This window comes from Antrostomus carolinensis, unplaced genomic scaffold (assembly GCF_000700745.2).
Source record: "Antrostomus carolinensis isolate BGI_N321 unplaced genomic scaffold, ASM70074v2 scaffold16523, whole genome shotgun sequence".
NCBI classification, from domain to species: Eukaryota; Metazoa; Chordata; class Aves; order Caprimulgiformes; family Caprimulgidae; genus Antrostomus; species Antrostomus carolinensis.
Window position 1 is genome coordinate 122662 of NW_010303596.1, and position 15940 is coordinate 138601.

At 42.0% G+C, this 15940-nt stretch overlaps 1 protein-coding gene across 2 annotated transcripts in view; it reads left to right on the top strand.

Moving 5' to 3' along the window:
- The window catches only part of GRM1 (glutamate metabotropic receptor 1), a 146955-nt gene that overhangs the window by 116741 nt on the left and 14274 nt on the right, over positions 1-15940 (top strand). For both annotated transcript variants that reach the window (XM_010164162.1, XM_010164163.1), the window contains exon 6: positions 197-1127. In XM_010164162.1, the coding sequence (XP_010162464.1) occupies positions 197-1127 (931 nt within the window). The remainder of the gene's footprint in view (positions 1-196; positions 1128-15940) is intronic.

A 15940-nucleotide genomic window follows, 5' to 3' on the forward strand; every position in this document is an offset into this window, starting at 1 on the left:
GGATATTTTTTGAACATATTTCATCCAAACTTCTCCATGCTGTAGTTCACTACTTTGTAAAATGGTTTCTAATAATCCGTAGCACGTAGGCATGAGCTAATGTTTGGACTATATTGAGAGCCAGAAAAAAAAAAAAAAAGTTATTTCTTCAAGCAGCTACCTTTCTAACACTCTGTTTCTTTTCTGTACACTGCAGGCTGTGAACCCATCCCTGTAAAGTACCTCCAGTGGAGCAATATAGAGTCTATTGTGGCTGTGGTCTTTTCCTGCCTGGGGATCCTGGTCACCATGTTTGTCACACTTATCTTTGTGCTCTACAGGGACACCCCTGTTGTCAAATCTTCCAGCCGGGAGCTCTGCTACATTATCCTTGCTGGCATCTTTCTGGGTTACGTCTGCCCTTTCACCCTTATAGCTAAACCCACCACGACATCCTGCTACCTCCAGCGCCTTCTGGTGGGTCTCTCCTCTGCCATGTGCTATTCTGCCCTTGTGACCAAAACCAACCGCATTGCACGCATCCTGGCAGGCAGCAAAAAGAAGATCTGTACCCGCAAGCCACGTTTCATGAGTGCATGGGCCCAAGTGGTCATTGCCTCCATTCTGATCAGTGTGCAGCTGACACTGGTGGTCACGCTAATCATCCTGGAGCCCCCAATGCCCATCCTTTCCTACCCCAGCATTAAGGAAGTTTACCTTATCTGCAACACCAGCAACCTAGGTGTCGTGGCTCCTGTGGGCTACAATGGACTCCTCATCATGAGCTGCACGTACTATGCCTTCAAGACTCGCAATGTGCCTGCCAATTTCAATGAGGCCAAGTACATTGCATTCACCATGTACACCACTTGTATCATCTGGCTGGCCTTTGTCCCTATCTATTTCGGGAGCAACTACAAGATCATCACCACCTGTTTTGCAGTGAGCCTGAGCGTGACAGTGGCACTGGGGTGCATGTTCACTCCTAAGATGTATATCATCATAGCCAAGCCTGAGAGGAACGTCCGCAGTGCCTTCACCACCTCAGATGTGGTGCGTATGCATGTCGGGGATGGCAAGGCACCTTGCAAGTCCAACACTTTCCTCAACATATTCCGGAGAAAGAAGCCAGGGGCCGGAAATCCAAAGTAAGTGATTGACTGCAGGTACACACCTATCTGTATATGTTCTTCTCTTTGCCATCCTCTCTTGATTGACCATAGTTTGCTGAATAGTAAGGTATGTAACATTTTTCCATATCACGTGTAGCAAAAAAGTTGGAGATCCTTTAGATCTAAGCCTCAGATGGATAGTGATGTGTTGCTTCTTATATTCTCTTCTGCTGTAAAGGCAACCCTGTACAGAACTCCCTCTACCTCTGGGGCAGGTCAGGCAGTGACAGAGTAACCAAGCTCCATTTGCAGCTTTTCCCACCTCCCCGTGCATGTGATGGGGATCTCACACCCCTAAGTACAGTTGCTCTGCATTATGTTCAAACTGAAGTGCTATTGTAGACTTCTGGGAAAGGAGACCAGAAATCTATGTCTGAGTGGTTGTAAATCACATGTACTTGTCTAAGGCCACTGGGATGTGTGTGTGAAAACTGGGGATTGAACATTAATTTTTAAAGTAATGTTTTGTGACAGTCCTCATGATTGTGATCCAAAAGCACCCTTCATACTATCCTTATGCTCTATTTAATATTCAGAATTCTGAGCCGTACTCTTAATCATCATTAGTGTGAATTTGTCCATGTTCTCAAACCCAGTGTTAGTGTGAAACTTGCAGAAGTCAGCTATAGGTGAAAATGAACTTGCATGCACATCTATTGAACCTGTTATTTTCCTTGCTAATAATTAAAAGCAACCCAGCTGCAGAGAGGGGGAGAGAGAACTGTTACTTCAAACAGCATCTCCCTGTGAGCAGCTGTCTGAACATTTGCATTCTTCATTATCTTATTGATTTTTAATGCACCATAGGGCTAGATATTAGCTTAGACTATTTTTGTCAATTTTAAAGAACTATCAAAATAGTAAAGAACCAGTGAAGTCTATATTTATGAGCTTCCTGATAGAATTAAAATTCAGTTATTTTCCAGCTTTTTGGGATCTGTAAGTTTCTCTGAGTCACTCGAGTTGATTTCGATTCGGTTTGCATAAGAACAGTTTTCATATGCCCAGGAGATGGAAGGGATAAGGATGGTGGTAATACTGTAAAAAACCCATGCTGTGATCAATTTTACCTTTATCCTACTTCAATACTTTTTATTTTGTCACCAGGCAGGGGGTTGGAAGAGAAGGGAATGGAGACATAAGTCACCCAAATATATAGCTCGGTGTGCCATGGAGGCCATGATAAGGCTGCCAGCTCCTGAGGTAGACAGAGATGGACCTGGGAGTAGCAGGCAGCCCCCGGAGCCCCCCATGCAGGGACATGGCCAGAAATCTCTGTAGCTCAAGAGCTTGAATTCCAGGCAAACAGAAAGATGGAGCCTGATCCAGCTTCCTCTGACTCTATGGAAGCTGGAGGGTGTCTTACATGTCTGTAAGCAATTAGTGTAGTGTCTCTGCAGCATAGTCTCTGGTATCTTTAGGATGATATCTGACAGAAAAAAAACCCAAAAAAACTACTGAGTATTTCAGATCATGAGAAATTTAGTAACTATTTATTTTGCTTACTGTTCTCTTTCACAAAAAAAAAAAGTACTTTAAAAGACCCAAATGCAATATACTTAGAACACAGTTCATAATATGAGAAAATATTACATCCTGTTCAAAAACTGAGCTTTCCCCTCAGCATTGTCACATTAAAAAAACAACAGGGCTTGCCTGAGCTTTTTAGCAATTTGTTTGTTGCATAATTTTAGTAAGATTTTCTTGACCTCTCTCTTGAGCCTGTGTGAGTGGTATGCAGCAAAAAACTCTACAGAATTCTAAGGTGCTCTTCTAAACTAAAAGCTCAACACCTAGTTAATATGCTTTTTTGTCTCAGGTTAAACCTCCAGATCCTTTACACAGGAAAACCCAAACTCTGACCTAAACCTCTTGTGCCATTACTGCTATGTTCTTCCCGTAAGCCAGCACAGATGTGGAGGCATGCTAGGCTTGCTGATGGAGGACAGCATACCTCTCCGTACATGGGCATGAAGAACCAAAAGCAGTGTGGTATACAAACATGCAGCTTTAGAGATAAAGTCACAAGATAGCACAAAAAGTCATTTCAGGGCTTTGGGGGGTATTTTAGCTCCTAGCAGAATCCATTGCAAAGCTTGTGAGGACACTGCGCTGACAAAGGTAAAGAAGTGTGTGTCACTAAGGAAACCAAGAAGGAAAAAGTAGAATTTTTGGGAGCCTTTGAAACTCCTAGATAACTCAAATGTGTAGTCAATTCCTTCTTGAAACAGGACTTGAAACTACTAGAACATGCTTAAGTCCTCCAGGTTGATTTTCAATGTTTTTTTAATTTCCTGTGAAAATTTGGGATTTATTTGTTTGTTTTTCAATGATTCAGATCCCTGAGTATGTGGCTCTGCTTCTTGATTCTGTAATTGTCCCTCCCTATGGCCATATTTTTCTGTTTTTAAGTGGCCAGCAGTGAAAAGATTTCTTTTCCAGCTGTTTTACAACTTTCCATCAATTTTCTTGTTATCCCTTCTCTCTCTTCCTACCTTGCTTTTCTTTGTCTACTTTTCAATTTTCATCTATCTTTTCCTGTATGTATCAAACCTCTTCTCTGCTAATCCAGTGAATTCCAATTCATAAACAGAAGAGAGGCATCCATCTAAATTAAACTGGTGTGCAGATATAGAGTTAAACTGAGTTAGTTTTAAAAATGGAAACTAGTTAACATTTACAAGGGCAAGTCAAACTTATATAAGCCTTGATAATGCACTCACATGCAATGTTGTGCTCTTAGTTTAACGAGTATAGCTTGGGGACTACAGCAAGCTAACCCACTCTTCCCCTCTCCTTCCTAAAGTGGAGCAAAAGAATTAACTAGGGAAGTTTATTAATACAGGATCTGTTAGTCAATTCAAAACCTTCAGCTACATCTAGTGATGATAAAGAGGTCAGAAAATTCTCTTGAAAAGGTCTGTCCTAGCTGCATTACCAACCGAGTTTCAATTAAAATTGTTTAGTAACACTAGTCTTCACTTAAATAACAAAGCACGCTGCCTTTACTTATCTGTTGCACTCTAAAGATGCTATGTGCAATCATGAGAGTCTGAACTCTATCTTGGTTGAATTATGAGCAGTTACAGACAGCGCTGTTTTAAATAGAGCTGATTGGGAACTTTCCCATGGAATATGTTTCCCATCAGAAAATTCTGGCCTCTCAAAATGTTTCATAGAATTGGGATTTGATGGAAGGGAACCTCTCTGGGTCAGGGCAACTTTCTTTTTTTTCCCACTGAGGGCTGAAGGCATTGGGAAAGTTTGAGGGAACTTTACCCCAAGAGCCCCTAGTTAAGGCACTCACTTCAGCTAAGAGCACCTTCTTCACTTCCCAGAAGTAAGCCCTGTAACCGGTCTATGCACTGTCCCAGGGCAAGGCTCCTTCCTCTCTGTTCTTGACCAGCGCTGTGTCCTGGAACAGAGAAAAAAATCCTGATACAAACCCTACAGAAATATTTCATATAATTCTGTGAGAGAACTTGAATTTGGGTCTGAGAGTTCCCCTGTGAGTGTCTTTAGTTCCAAGCTACTGACAGTCTCTCCCTCTTGTCAAATGAATATTTAAATATTTATAAAAAATGGAACAACTCCATCAGGACAGATTGAGAGAGAGTATTATCTGCTGATATTGAAGCTTTGTGGAGACATTCATTGTTAGAGTTTGCTGCTCAATGACATTATGACATCCTGGCTGTTACAGGATGATGACATAGCAGCATTTTTCAGGAGAGCCTTTTTATTTTTATTTTTTTTTTTCCCCAGCTGTGGGATGGTAACTTCCAGATATGGATCTTGTTGTGTTCATTAGCCTTGTTCTTGACCACAAATGTCAAGAGGGTCAATCATCTTGAAGAGCAGCTCTCTTGTACAGTGCTTCTACAATTGTTTCCCTGAGGAATCAATGCTCCTTTCTGTACTACGTGCAGGAAAAATAACCAGTGACACTGAAGATGCTTATCTTGGGGAGGATTCAGGAAAAACCTTTTCCAGACATTGCTTCAAATGGACCCTACTCAATGTGCAGGAGGCTGGAGCCAGGCCTCCAGCCTGCAGGTCTGTTATGTTGCTTTTCTATAGTCCACATGCATACTTCAAACAGAGCTTGAGCCACATAGCAAGGCTCACCTCTTCTCCCACGCTTCTTGCAGGCTGCAGTGGCATGAGAAGAATCAGTGTTACAGTGGGGTTAAGTTTGTTGTGCATCTTTGGCTAATTAGCTCCAGGTTTTGTGGTGATGCTTAGCTGCTGCCTCAGTCTTCACACACAAATGATTTTAAATTTGTGATTGAGATCCTGGGTCTGGACACCATTTTAGTGCATTTTGAATCAGAGTAAGTAAGGATTTAGTTGTCAACATAAGTTGTGTGGCAAAATTTAAGATTATGGAAAGGTCAACTAGCAAGACTCACTGAGTGGCCAGGACTCCACATAAGCCACCTGCTTCCCCTCTTGTAATTACAATATATTTGCATTCAATTATTTTTCCTCCAGCTATCTGCCCTCAGAAATGAATGACTGTTTTAAAATATTTCCAAACAAGTACTTTTTATTTATCTTTTTAACATTTTTTGGCAGTCCATGCCTCTAGGCTGCTCTCACAGCCATCCACTCTAAACAGTATCCAGGCAGTCACCTGGACCAAGGATTTCATAGAATCTTAGAACCATAGAATGGTTTGGATTGGAAGGGGCCTCAAAGATCATCTAGTTCCAATCCCCCCGCCTTCAGCAGGGACACCTTCCACTAGACCAGGTTGCTCAAAGCCTCATCCAGCCTGGTCTTAAACACTTCCAGGGAGGGGGCATCAACAACTTCCTTGGGCAACCTAAAGCCATTTCTGAAAATGGCTTTATTTTACTCCAGTAAAAAGGGTTGGGCAACCCAACATCCCAGAGTACGTTCTCTCTGCTTCCTTTACAGGAACCCGTTCCTGTTCTTCATCCTCTCCCTTTGTACAGGGTCCCCATATACAGCTTTATAGCTGGGAATCAGTTTTCTCAATTACCTCTAGTAACATGTGGCTGTTCCCTTACCAAGGCTTAAGCAACCATCTGTTTTTTTGCCTTATGAGTTATAAAATTATTTTGAGGTACTCTTAAGTTACTCTTTCTCTTTAAACTGACTTGCTGAGTTGCCATTTCATCTTGAGCAAGTTGTACTGACATGCCTTGTTTTTCTGGGACTCAGTTCACTTGGCGACTCACAGTCCACAAAGGCTTTTGGGCTCCTCAGCTCCTTCGTTTTCAAAGCCTCCCACAGACATGCAGTGAGGGGAATCTTAGCATAAGTACGTCCAGAAGGCAGGACATTTTGTTTCACTGTTTTTTCGTGGTGGTGGGAGGAGGCAAATGCACAGTGCAGCATGGCAAGAGTCGGAGCTTCCAGAAACAGTAAATGTTCAGCATGTTCAGTTGCAGTCATACAAATGCAGATCTTTTACAGCCTCTCACTTGATCCAACTTGAGTGCCTCATCATAGGAAGAGATGCTTGGGAGTATTTCCTCTTCGCACTCTCGTGTTACTACTCCATGCAGTCAATATGCTATCTTTATGCAGTGGGTTATGGAGGCAAGGGGGAGGGGAGATAAGTGTGAACAGAAGACATGAAAACACTTTTAATGTAAGTAAAAGCAATGGCTTTTGTCCTGACCTCTGTAGGCCAAAGAGCATGAAATCGAACAAAACTGATCTCAACCTGGCACAACTGCACAGGGAATATTTCATTCTGGCTGAAATGTATCAAAAGATATGAAACAAGAAGATTTAGTTTAAAGTGCAAGGAGCATGAATTATAACTGTTCACCATTGTACCTTCTCTTATAAAAGAGAATATATTGTTAAACTCCTGCACTTCAGGACACGATCCCAATCTGTGAAGTCTACAATATATTCAAGTATTATATTTGGTTCTAAATTGTGACACCTGGCCGGCAGCATGTGAGAATTAAATTCTTGTTGTGCAGATTACTGTCTGGTGTAGTTTTATCTTCTTACAGCTTTGCCAAACCAGTACAGAGACGATAGCTGAATCTAACAGGAAATGGTAGTCTAGCTTGCTTTGCAATTGAGAGAATTGATGCAGTGGGTAAACTTTTCATGTCCTGTAATAGCATTGCACACACAGTAAGACAGCCCTTTATTTTTACCATTAGAGACCTTGGAAAATATTAAATTCCAAGGCACTTTCAAGAATGCCTTTAAAACTGCTGGACCTGCACAGCTGAGGCTTACCCCAGAGGGGAAGGCATATTATGGAAGAGAATTTTTAAACAGTAGAAAGGTTGTAAGCTCCTAAAAGTGGGAATTAACAGATTAAAAAGAAGGGAAAAAAAAAGATAGCATGAAAAATGTTGCAAGACAGGTTAAGTTGTTTATTTAAATTATTTATTTGTCATCATATGTCTGATATCTCCAGTAACCTAGCAATAAAGTGTTGATGTCCAGGCCCTCTTTTTGGTGCTGACTCTGCAGCGCAGTGGCACCATGGGGAGTAGGGTGCTGTGGTGGTCCATGGCTGCACAGGTCACAGCTCCCAGTCAGGGTAAGGGGCTCCACAACCACAGGGCACTTGGTTCACCCTTGTGTCCCACCCAGGGCATATCATGGAGGAATCTGCTTCCTTCGCAGTGTGGATGGAGCTGTGGCAGCTCTGGTGTGGCTCCCAGGTGCCAACGCTGCCACAGGGAAAACAGGTGGCACTGGGGTCTGGCCCAAATCATCTCCCTGTCACAGCCCTCCCTGGCATTTGCCCAGCTTCTGTATGCAGTGTAGAAGCATACTGTACTGAGGTTGCAGTACATTTTTGGGAAAGCATCTTGTATGCTCACATGGATAGCTGAAGGTTTTAATCCCAAACATCTCTCCTTCAGCAGCTGGTACATTTGCTGGCTTTGCTGGGGCATTTATTGGGCTTAAACCATTAATGATTTTGTGGACACATAGCACTGTGACAGGTAACAGCCCTTACCCAGTTCTCTCATGTGTGTGATGTGAATTTCAAATAAGAAAATTCAATAAACTCAGTCAAGCTGTTCGGTCCTTGTCAGTATATTGATTTAGGTGAATATTTAAAACTCCCAGAAGACAGTTACATGTTTCCAAAGGGACTCTTACAATTGATGTTAAAGAATTGGAAAGAAACACAAATAAGGGAGTCTGAAACTTAATAATCTAAGAGCAATCTCTTCTAACCCTGCTGCAGGGTTGTCCATTAAATTCAAGCTATGTAATTATATCTAATATTGTCCTCTTAGCCTTGAATTTGCATTTACTTTAATAGATGTGATATAGTTCTGTCCCATGCGTCTGTAAAAGCACAGAATACATGACAAATAACCCTGAGATGTCACTTCCACAGTTACATTCTTTCTAGTGATGTAAATGAATACTAAAAATCATATTTATTTTAAAAAGTGGCATGGCAAATGCATATACCAAATTACATACCAAATTGTGTATCTGTGGATGTACGTGCAATATAACTAGTCTGGAGACAGAGCATTTACTTTTTCCATCTAATGAGAATTAAGGGGCAAGGCTGCATAATGCACAGGAAATTTTCCTTGCAAATTATCCCAGCTAAAGGGGGTCCCAGCACATGCATGAGCAGCAATCACAAGTCGCTCCTAAGGCAAGCTGAGGTGAAGGAGCAGGCACAGATATGCAGTAGGATTAGGACGATTGTCATTAAGTACAAGCCAAGAGATCTGGCAATTTAGTCTTATTCCTCTGGGTTTCCTTCTGTGACCAAACAGAAGCTGCCTGAGATGACATTTCAGAGAAATAAATATGAAAAGCAATGAGGTTCTGCAGTGGCCACTCAGTAGGAGCAGTGGGGATAAACCCCCCTCAGACAAAATCCAGGTTATATTGAATTAGTTTATAGTGCACAGTACCTGCACCTGGGCTCCCATCCAGATTTATGCTGCTTTGTCACCAGTCAGAGCCACACTTTGTTTGGATGTTCCCTTTCAACAAAAGGGCTGTTGTGTAAGGTTTTATGTAATTTTCTCCCTTTCCCAGAACTGACAGTCCAGGGCAGTTTTGCCACTTTCTTTTCATGACTATTCACAACTCCTTTCTCCCAGGGGATTTTGACAGGATATAAACCCAAGGAATGGTCTGTGAGTGCAGCCTGGTTTGTACCAAAGGACTCTGAAGAACTTTGCTTTACAGTTCCTTCTCTTGTTTTGCTGCTCTCAAGATGCTGAATCACAAAATGTTGTTTTGTTGATACTTACGGACACTGCTGTAGCACCAGGCAGCTTTCTGTAATGAATCTCAATCCACACAATGATGCATAGATACACAATGACAGGAGAGGGGAGCTTTGCAGTTATGTACCACAATATCTGCTTCCTGACTGAAGGGAATAAGGCAGTACTACAGAAATCCTGGGGAAGGCTGGTATCTTTCTTGGCAGAAAACACAGGAATAAGGACGCCACTTGTGATTATTTTCTTGCTTGACTGGATCACTTATTTAATTTCCTTGGTTTTTTTGTAGTTGTATGTATTATTTATTGAGTTTTTATTCTGAAATGTAGTCATAACAATCCAGTTAGGATGTTACACAAATACAGCAACTCAATAGTGAGTGATACAAACAATTGCATTCACATGTAGGTATAAGCAAATGATGTTATCTGCTTAGTACCATAATCTCACATTGTGAGATCAGAATTCTCTCTGTGAGTAAAATAAGGAAGAAATTTTCTCATTTTAAGAGTGTCAGGTAAACAAATAGGTGTTGAAGGTTGCATCCAGATAAGCACCTAAAACCCCAGATATTTCTCTATATTACATATAGAAGTCAGACTCTAACTCTCATAAGCACATACTTCAGAAAAAAAAAAACAAATCCTACTGACCCATGTTTGGGGAGAGTGCTGTGAAATATAGTTTTAAAATACATAACAGCTATTTATTTATTTAATTCAGCATCTTAAAGTGGAAATCAAATAAAGAACTAAAATTCAAGTTTCCTAGAGGCTACTTTAAAATGTTTTAAGTCAAGAATCCATTTTACCTCCTTCCTATCCTCAAAGGTTTGATTTTTCAGCTCTGGGCCTCAGTTATTCACCTTCCCTCAGCAGAAGCAAGCAGAGCTGTGACATTTCATGAACACGTGATAATGCATGTACAAATACTTGTTAGAATAAACACACAGGATATTCTGCAACCATTTATTCTGCAGGGATCTCTGAGCCACCTTGTGAATTCATATATCTTTGAACTAATTTAGAAGTGAACAAAAATTTGAGTACTGAAGGATATCGTGTGGATCTCTGATCTTCTCTATATAAGGATAAGGCTATAAAACAGCACAAGCACTATACACATCTATATATAGTTAATACAGGGCTTTGGCTTTTTCCTCAAAATAAGATGTTGACTGAAAAATATTCTTGATTCATCCCAGCAATGCAGTGCAAACTTACTAATGTGAAATGCAGAACTACTGCTAATTTATTTAATCCTTTTTCATGCTTAGGGACACACAAGCCCATAAGAGCTCAAGAAGAGGACAGGACTCTTGGATGTCATGTCTTTCACTGACGTGAAAGGCATCTCATGTTCTGGCTTGTCCAGCGAGCTTATCCGTGCCTGCAGTGAGCGCTCCTCTTTGCCTAGGGATGGCCCACAAAACAAAACACTGCAAGACAAACTGCAGATGCTGCAAACACATGCTGACAGAGCACCTGATCTTTATCAAGACTGTAATTCATAGGCGAATCACACCCCCAGAGAGAGAAGATGGTTGATCTCTGTCAAGGGACCGTAGGCGAGTATGGTTTTCCATCCTGTTAGAAATTAAATTGTCTGAGCAGCGTTTTATCCTGATTATATAGTGTTAGTCTCAGTCCAGTATTGCTCTGTGTTTCATTAGAGAAGTATCATTGAAGCTAGATGACACTAGCACATACATTTTTTTTATGCTGTGGGAAGAGGCCTGCACATTGCTCTGTCAGTTGATTAGGAATATGTTTCCAAACAAATTTGTCAGGATGATGCCCTCTGTCACCAAGGCAGAAAGACCTGACTATCCTGACTTATATCATCACTGTAATTTGGGAATGCTCTCCATGCCTCTTTCCTATCCTAAGGAAGGATTTTAAAATGTTTCTCACCAGCAGTAGCTCAGGTTAGCTCACCCCCAACTATTTGTGCTCCCAGAGCTGGGAGTAATTTTTACAATGGGAGTTGTACTAAACTTTGGAAGCAAAGATCAAGCAGTTTCAGCTTACATAGGCCTCAACAGCGTGAACCACTGCTGAGTGCACTAGACTTTGTGAGACCACAACCTGAACACCTTTGTGCCTTACCATTATCAGCAACTGAGTTCCAGCTATTACACGGACAGGACACAGCATACTCGCTAGGCATCCGCAGAAGCCCACAGAATTCAAGACTCATTCATTTAGAAACACCTTTACTACCTCCTATATCATTTAATGCCACCCTGTTTTTTCCATTCTTCACATTACTTTCACAGAACACAGAAGAAACAGAGACTGGTGCCAGATAAAACACGTGGCAAAGCAGAGGCTAACTTTTGGTGCACTACTCAGTCCAAAATCTGCCTGTAGTCTTTGCTAAATACCTGTTCCAAAGATGTTTGTACTGGAGCAACTTTATTTTTTCTCTTTATTTCTATTTATGATGATTTAAGAGTTTGTAAATGGAAAAGTAAGGAATTTCAAAATTCTATCCTTGCTTTGTTCTTAAGTTTTTGATTTTTTTCTTAGCTAGTATAGTTTGATGCTTTTTTCACCTGTCTTCTTATACTGTTTGCCATCTGTTCCAAAAGCACTGAGAACCATTCACACCCAGAGCACAGATCTGACCACGTTATCTGCTCTCCCAGTTCTTAGCTCTGTGCCCCAAGGACTCTGAATGGGCAAAATCAGCATTGCCAGATCTTTGTTTGAGGTTTTCAGACCCACATCTGGAAGCCTGCAGAACAGACTATGGCAGATTTAATGTCCACACAGAAGATATCCACTGTCAAAGAGTCACTAATAATCATGGCCAACAAGAGAAGTTATTTTCTCTGCTATGGCAAAGGACTCTAAGAAACCACTTTAAGTGTGGGTTGAAAAGGAAAGTATATTGTATCAATAGAACATCTGCCTCCACATTAAAGTTTTTAAAGACTATTTAATTTTGAAATAACAAGTCAGCTAATTCTGCAGAGCATGTATGTGCTCTGGCATTCAGCCTCCCACACCTGACAAGCATAGGTTAAAAGGCATTATCACTGCAAACAGCAAACAATTGTGCATGCTATAAGTAATCACACAATTTGTCACTTTAAAGCCCACTTGAAAACTAAAAACTCCAGGTTTCTTATTACTGCATTATAAACAATTTACCATTTCTATCTTACTGTTTCAGTTATCTCTTCTTAAGCTGTTTCCCCTTCTCTGCTGTGTGGTTCTTCTTCTGTGGCGTGCAGGAAGTGGTTTTCTTCCATTCTGTAAAACCAATATTACAGAGAGAAAAAATTTAAAAAAGGGAAAAATGTGAATTATTTTCTGCTGGGTGGTCCTTGAGACAGATCTCAAGGACAGATAAACATTAATATCAGGACCAGAGATGCTCCTGCTGCCCGTGGTTTGGGGAACAGGGGTGAAAGTTGTCCCTTTCAGCAGCAAATCATTAGATTAGCTCAGCTGTGTTGCAGCACCACAGCCAGAGATTTCAAAGTTGATCTTAAGCTCTAGCAAAACAAGTGCCCCCGATCTGATTCTAGCAGCTCCTCATTAGTAGACAGTTTGCTGGTGTTTGCAGTTTCAGTTTGATCAGTCCCAGGTACCCCAGAGAATTACAGGCTCAGTTTAAATGCCCATCTGCAAACCACCTTCTAGCTAGTATACCTCCTTCTCTTTACTCAGTACTATTAATCTTTCCTCATCCTTAGTGTGTTAAAGCCAGGAATGTCTGCTCTTGTAGCTTCCTTACTTAAAGGTCTTGTTAGCTTTCCCCTCTGCTTCGAAGTAAAATGGCTTTTTTTTTTAATGTTATCTTCTGTCCATTTCTTTTCATGACACAAGCTAGATTGTTTCAGATGGTTCAGTTCAGTGTGTTTTGGCTGGCCTGCAAGCCTTGCATTCCCAGATCTAGGATTGTCTGAAAATTGGGACTTCACATTTCTTCTTTTTTTTGTATCCCAAAGCCCCCAAACCAGCCAACTAACTAGACAACCAGCAGCAAAATACCCAAAAATCAACCAACCAAACAACAAAAAAAGCAAATTCCAGAGTCTGTGTAAGCCCCCACAGAGGGATTATCTACCTTGAGCAGACTGACAAGGGGCTACGCTTGAAAGCATAGCCACAGCAGCACAGACAACGGCACAAAATGCCCAGCAAGACAATGGAACTCTCCCAAGGGTCCTCGGGAGCTCAGTGTGTGCAACGTGGGCTCGCGAGGGTGTAGTGGGAGCTCACGTGGATGTGTGGTGGGGTCTCGTGTGTGTGGGCAGTACAGGCTTCCATGGGGTACAAAGTGTGGCCCCAGGCATCTCTGTGCTCCCCAGTCAGGGAGCAGTCCTTTCTCCTTTACTTTCTCATATCCTCTGAAACATTAGCTATACACATTTCTTAAGCCTCAGGGTTACATAAGTCATCTCAAAAACCTCTCCTACCACCATCCCAGACAGCCAAGAGATTTGCCTGTGGCTACTTTGGGCTATCATAGCCTGTAAATCCACAAATGCTTTAAGCTGCCCTAAGCCAGAAATGACACCCAAAGCCTTCCTTTACACCGTGCTGTCCCTTCACTGAGGCAGGGAGGGAGAAGAGCCTGGATGGCCATGCTGTGAAGTGGAGCGGGGAACTGACCATTTTTATTTTTTTTTTCCCCCTTTCTTTCTCTGGCTTAGCTGTGACCCAGATTAGTTGTTCCTGTCACTGCCTGCCAGTTGACTGAGCACCGAGTTGTGCTGGGGCCGGGGGGGCAGGCGAAGCAGCAGGAGGGAGCAGCCGGGGAGGGCCGGAGTGCTCCCCTGGGCACACAGCTGGCTCCGGCTCTCCTGGGGTAACCTGAAGTGCAGCCTCGACTCTGGTTCGGGGTGACCTGATGCAGCCTTAACTTTGTGTCCACCATGCAGCTCAGTCTTTCTGGGCATCCCACTGGGATTATTTTATCCTTGGTGACTGTGTCCCTTCTGCCCTCTTTGGCAGGTGCTCACACCTTGACAGAGAGGGTGTGCTGTGAAATCCCTCCTGCTCCTCTGTCTTCCACAGGTGATAATTTTCTGTATGTCTCACTCTGCCTGGCAAGGGCATATGACCCTATAACCTCCCTCCTACTTGCAGTGCTCTTTGCTACACATCTCTTAATTAATTCTTTCTCTCCAAAAACTGCCACTAATTAGCATAATTAAGTTAAAACTCACAGCAATTATTTCCAACCATCACTTAGCTTGGAATTCAGGACTTGCATTTTTAAAATGAATTTGTACTGAAAACCTGTCCATCTTCCCAGCTTTATCTATTGGCTTAATGAAATATATTGCAGAAATCTTCTATCAGATCCTGGCTCATACAAAAGGTATTGAAAACTCACCTCCCTTCCTACAGGAAAAGGACCTGGCCTCGCTTCTTTTTGTGGAGATATCTTTTGATCCAATGATGCATTAAACCTGACCTTTCAAGGACACAAACACCAGAAAATGAACATGCTTCTGCCTAGGAAGATGCTAGATTTAGAGAGGCAAGAGGATTTGGGCTGAGTGTTTAGTTGAGCACTTTATTGATCTGGTTCTACATACGAAGTGTGCTTACCTCCACAGTCGCCTTCCAGGCTGCTAAAGGGTCGAGGAGGTGAAAAGCAGGCTAGAAAGTTTGTGGTGTTGCTAAGGGGTCCCTTGGGAGTGTGGAGGGCAGACAGTCTGGATTCTGGAGCAGGAACTACTCTAGGGTGTGATGGCAGTGTGCCACAGGGCACATGGCAGAAGGCTTTTCCTTTCCTATATTAAAGCTAGGGTTTACACAGGAATTGCTAAACACTAGGGCATGATTCAAGGCTATCCCTGTAAATATCAGCATGATGCCATCATCACTTCTCTTAGATTTCCTCTCCACCTTGCTTCCTTCCTAATGTTATCGATGGTCAGGTTTTTTCAGGTTGTATAAAATCTGAGACTGTGCTTTTCTGTATGCTTTTGACTGTGGGGAATGTGAAAGCTTTTCCTACAGCTCGGACAATACCTAGTGCAGAGGATCTCTGACTGTGGCTTCAGATGATCTGCACTTAAGTTATGTTGGACACTAGACAGATTAAATTTGTGTCTGTTTGGAGAGTCTGGATGAGCAGAGAGAGTAATTCCAGAGGAGAATGAGAATGTTTCCAGTTTCATAGCTGTTCAGATAGAAAACATTACAGATAGCAATTTACACTTTCCTACAATCCTGACACAGCTGTTTTTCTTGTGAGATGATTCATTTACACTTAAGAGAAAAAATAGTGGCAAGAGTGACTCTTCCTTCAAAACCTTTATATTCCTCACTGCAGATTTCAACAGCCCTGTTACCTACCCTGTTCTAAACGACTAGCTAGAAGCATTTTTCTGCTTCAAAGAACATAAAGTAAAGCAATTAATCCACTTCTTTCAGGAACCCTCTGCACTGCTACCCTGCTTCCTCTGCCAAACTCACAGTTACTGCACCCAGGGGTTCGTTAGAAAGCAGTTCAGGCACTTTCACGATGGTATGCCAACTCGTTCAAATGCACAGAAGATCCATCCTGCCTCTGGGCTCAGGATACAAATAACTACTCAGC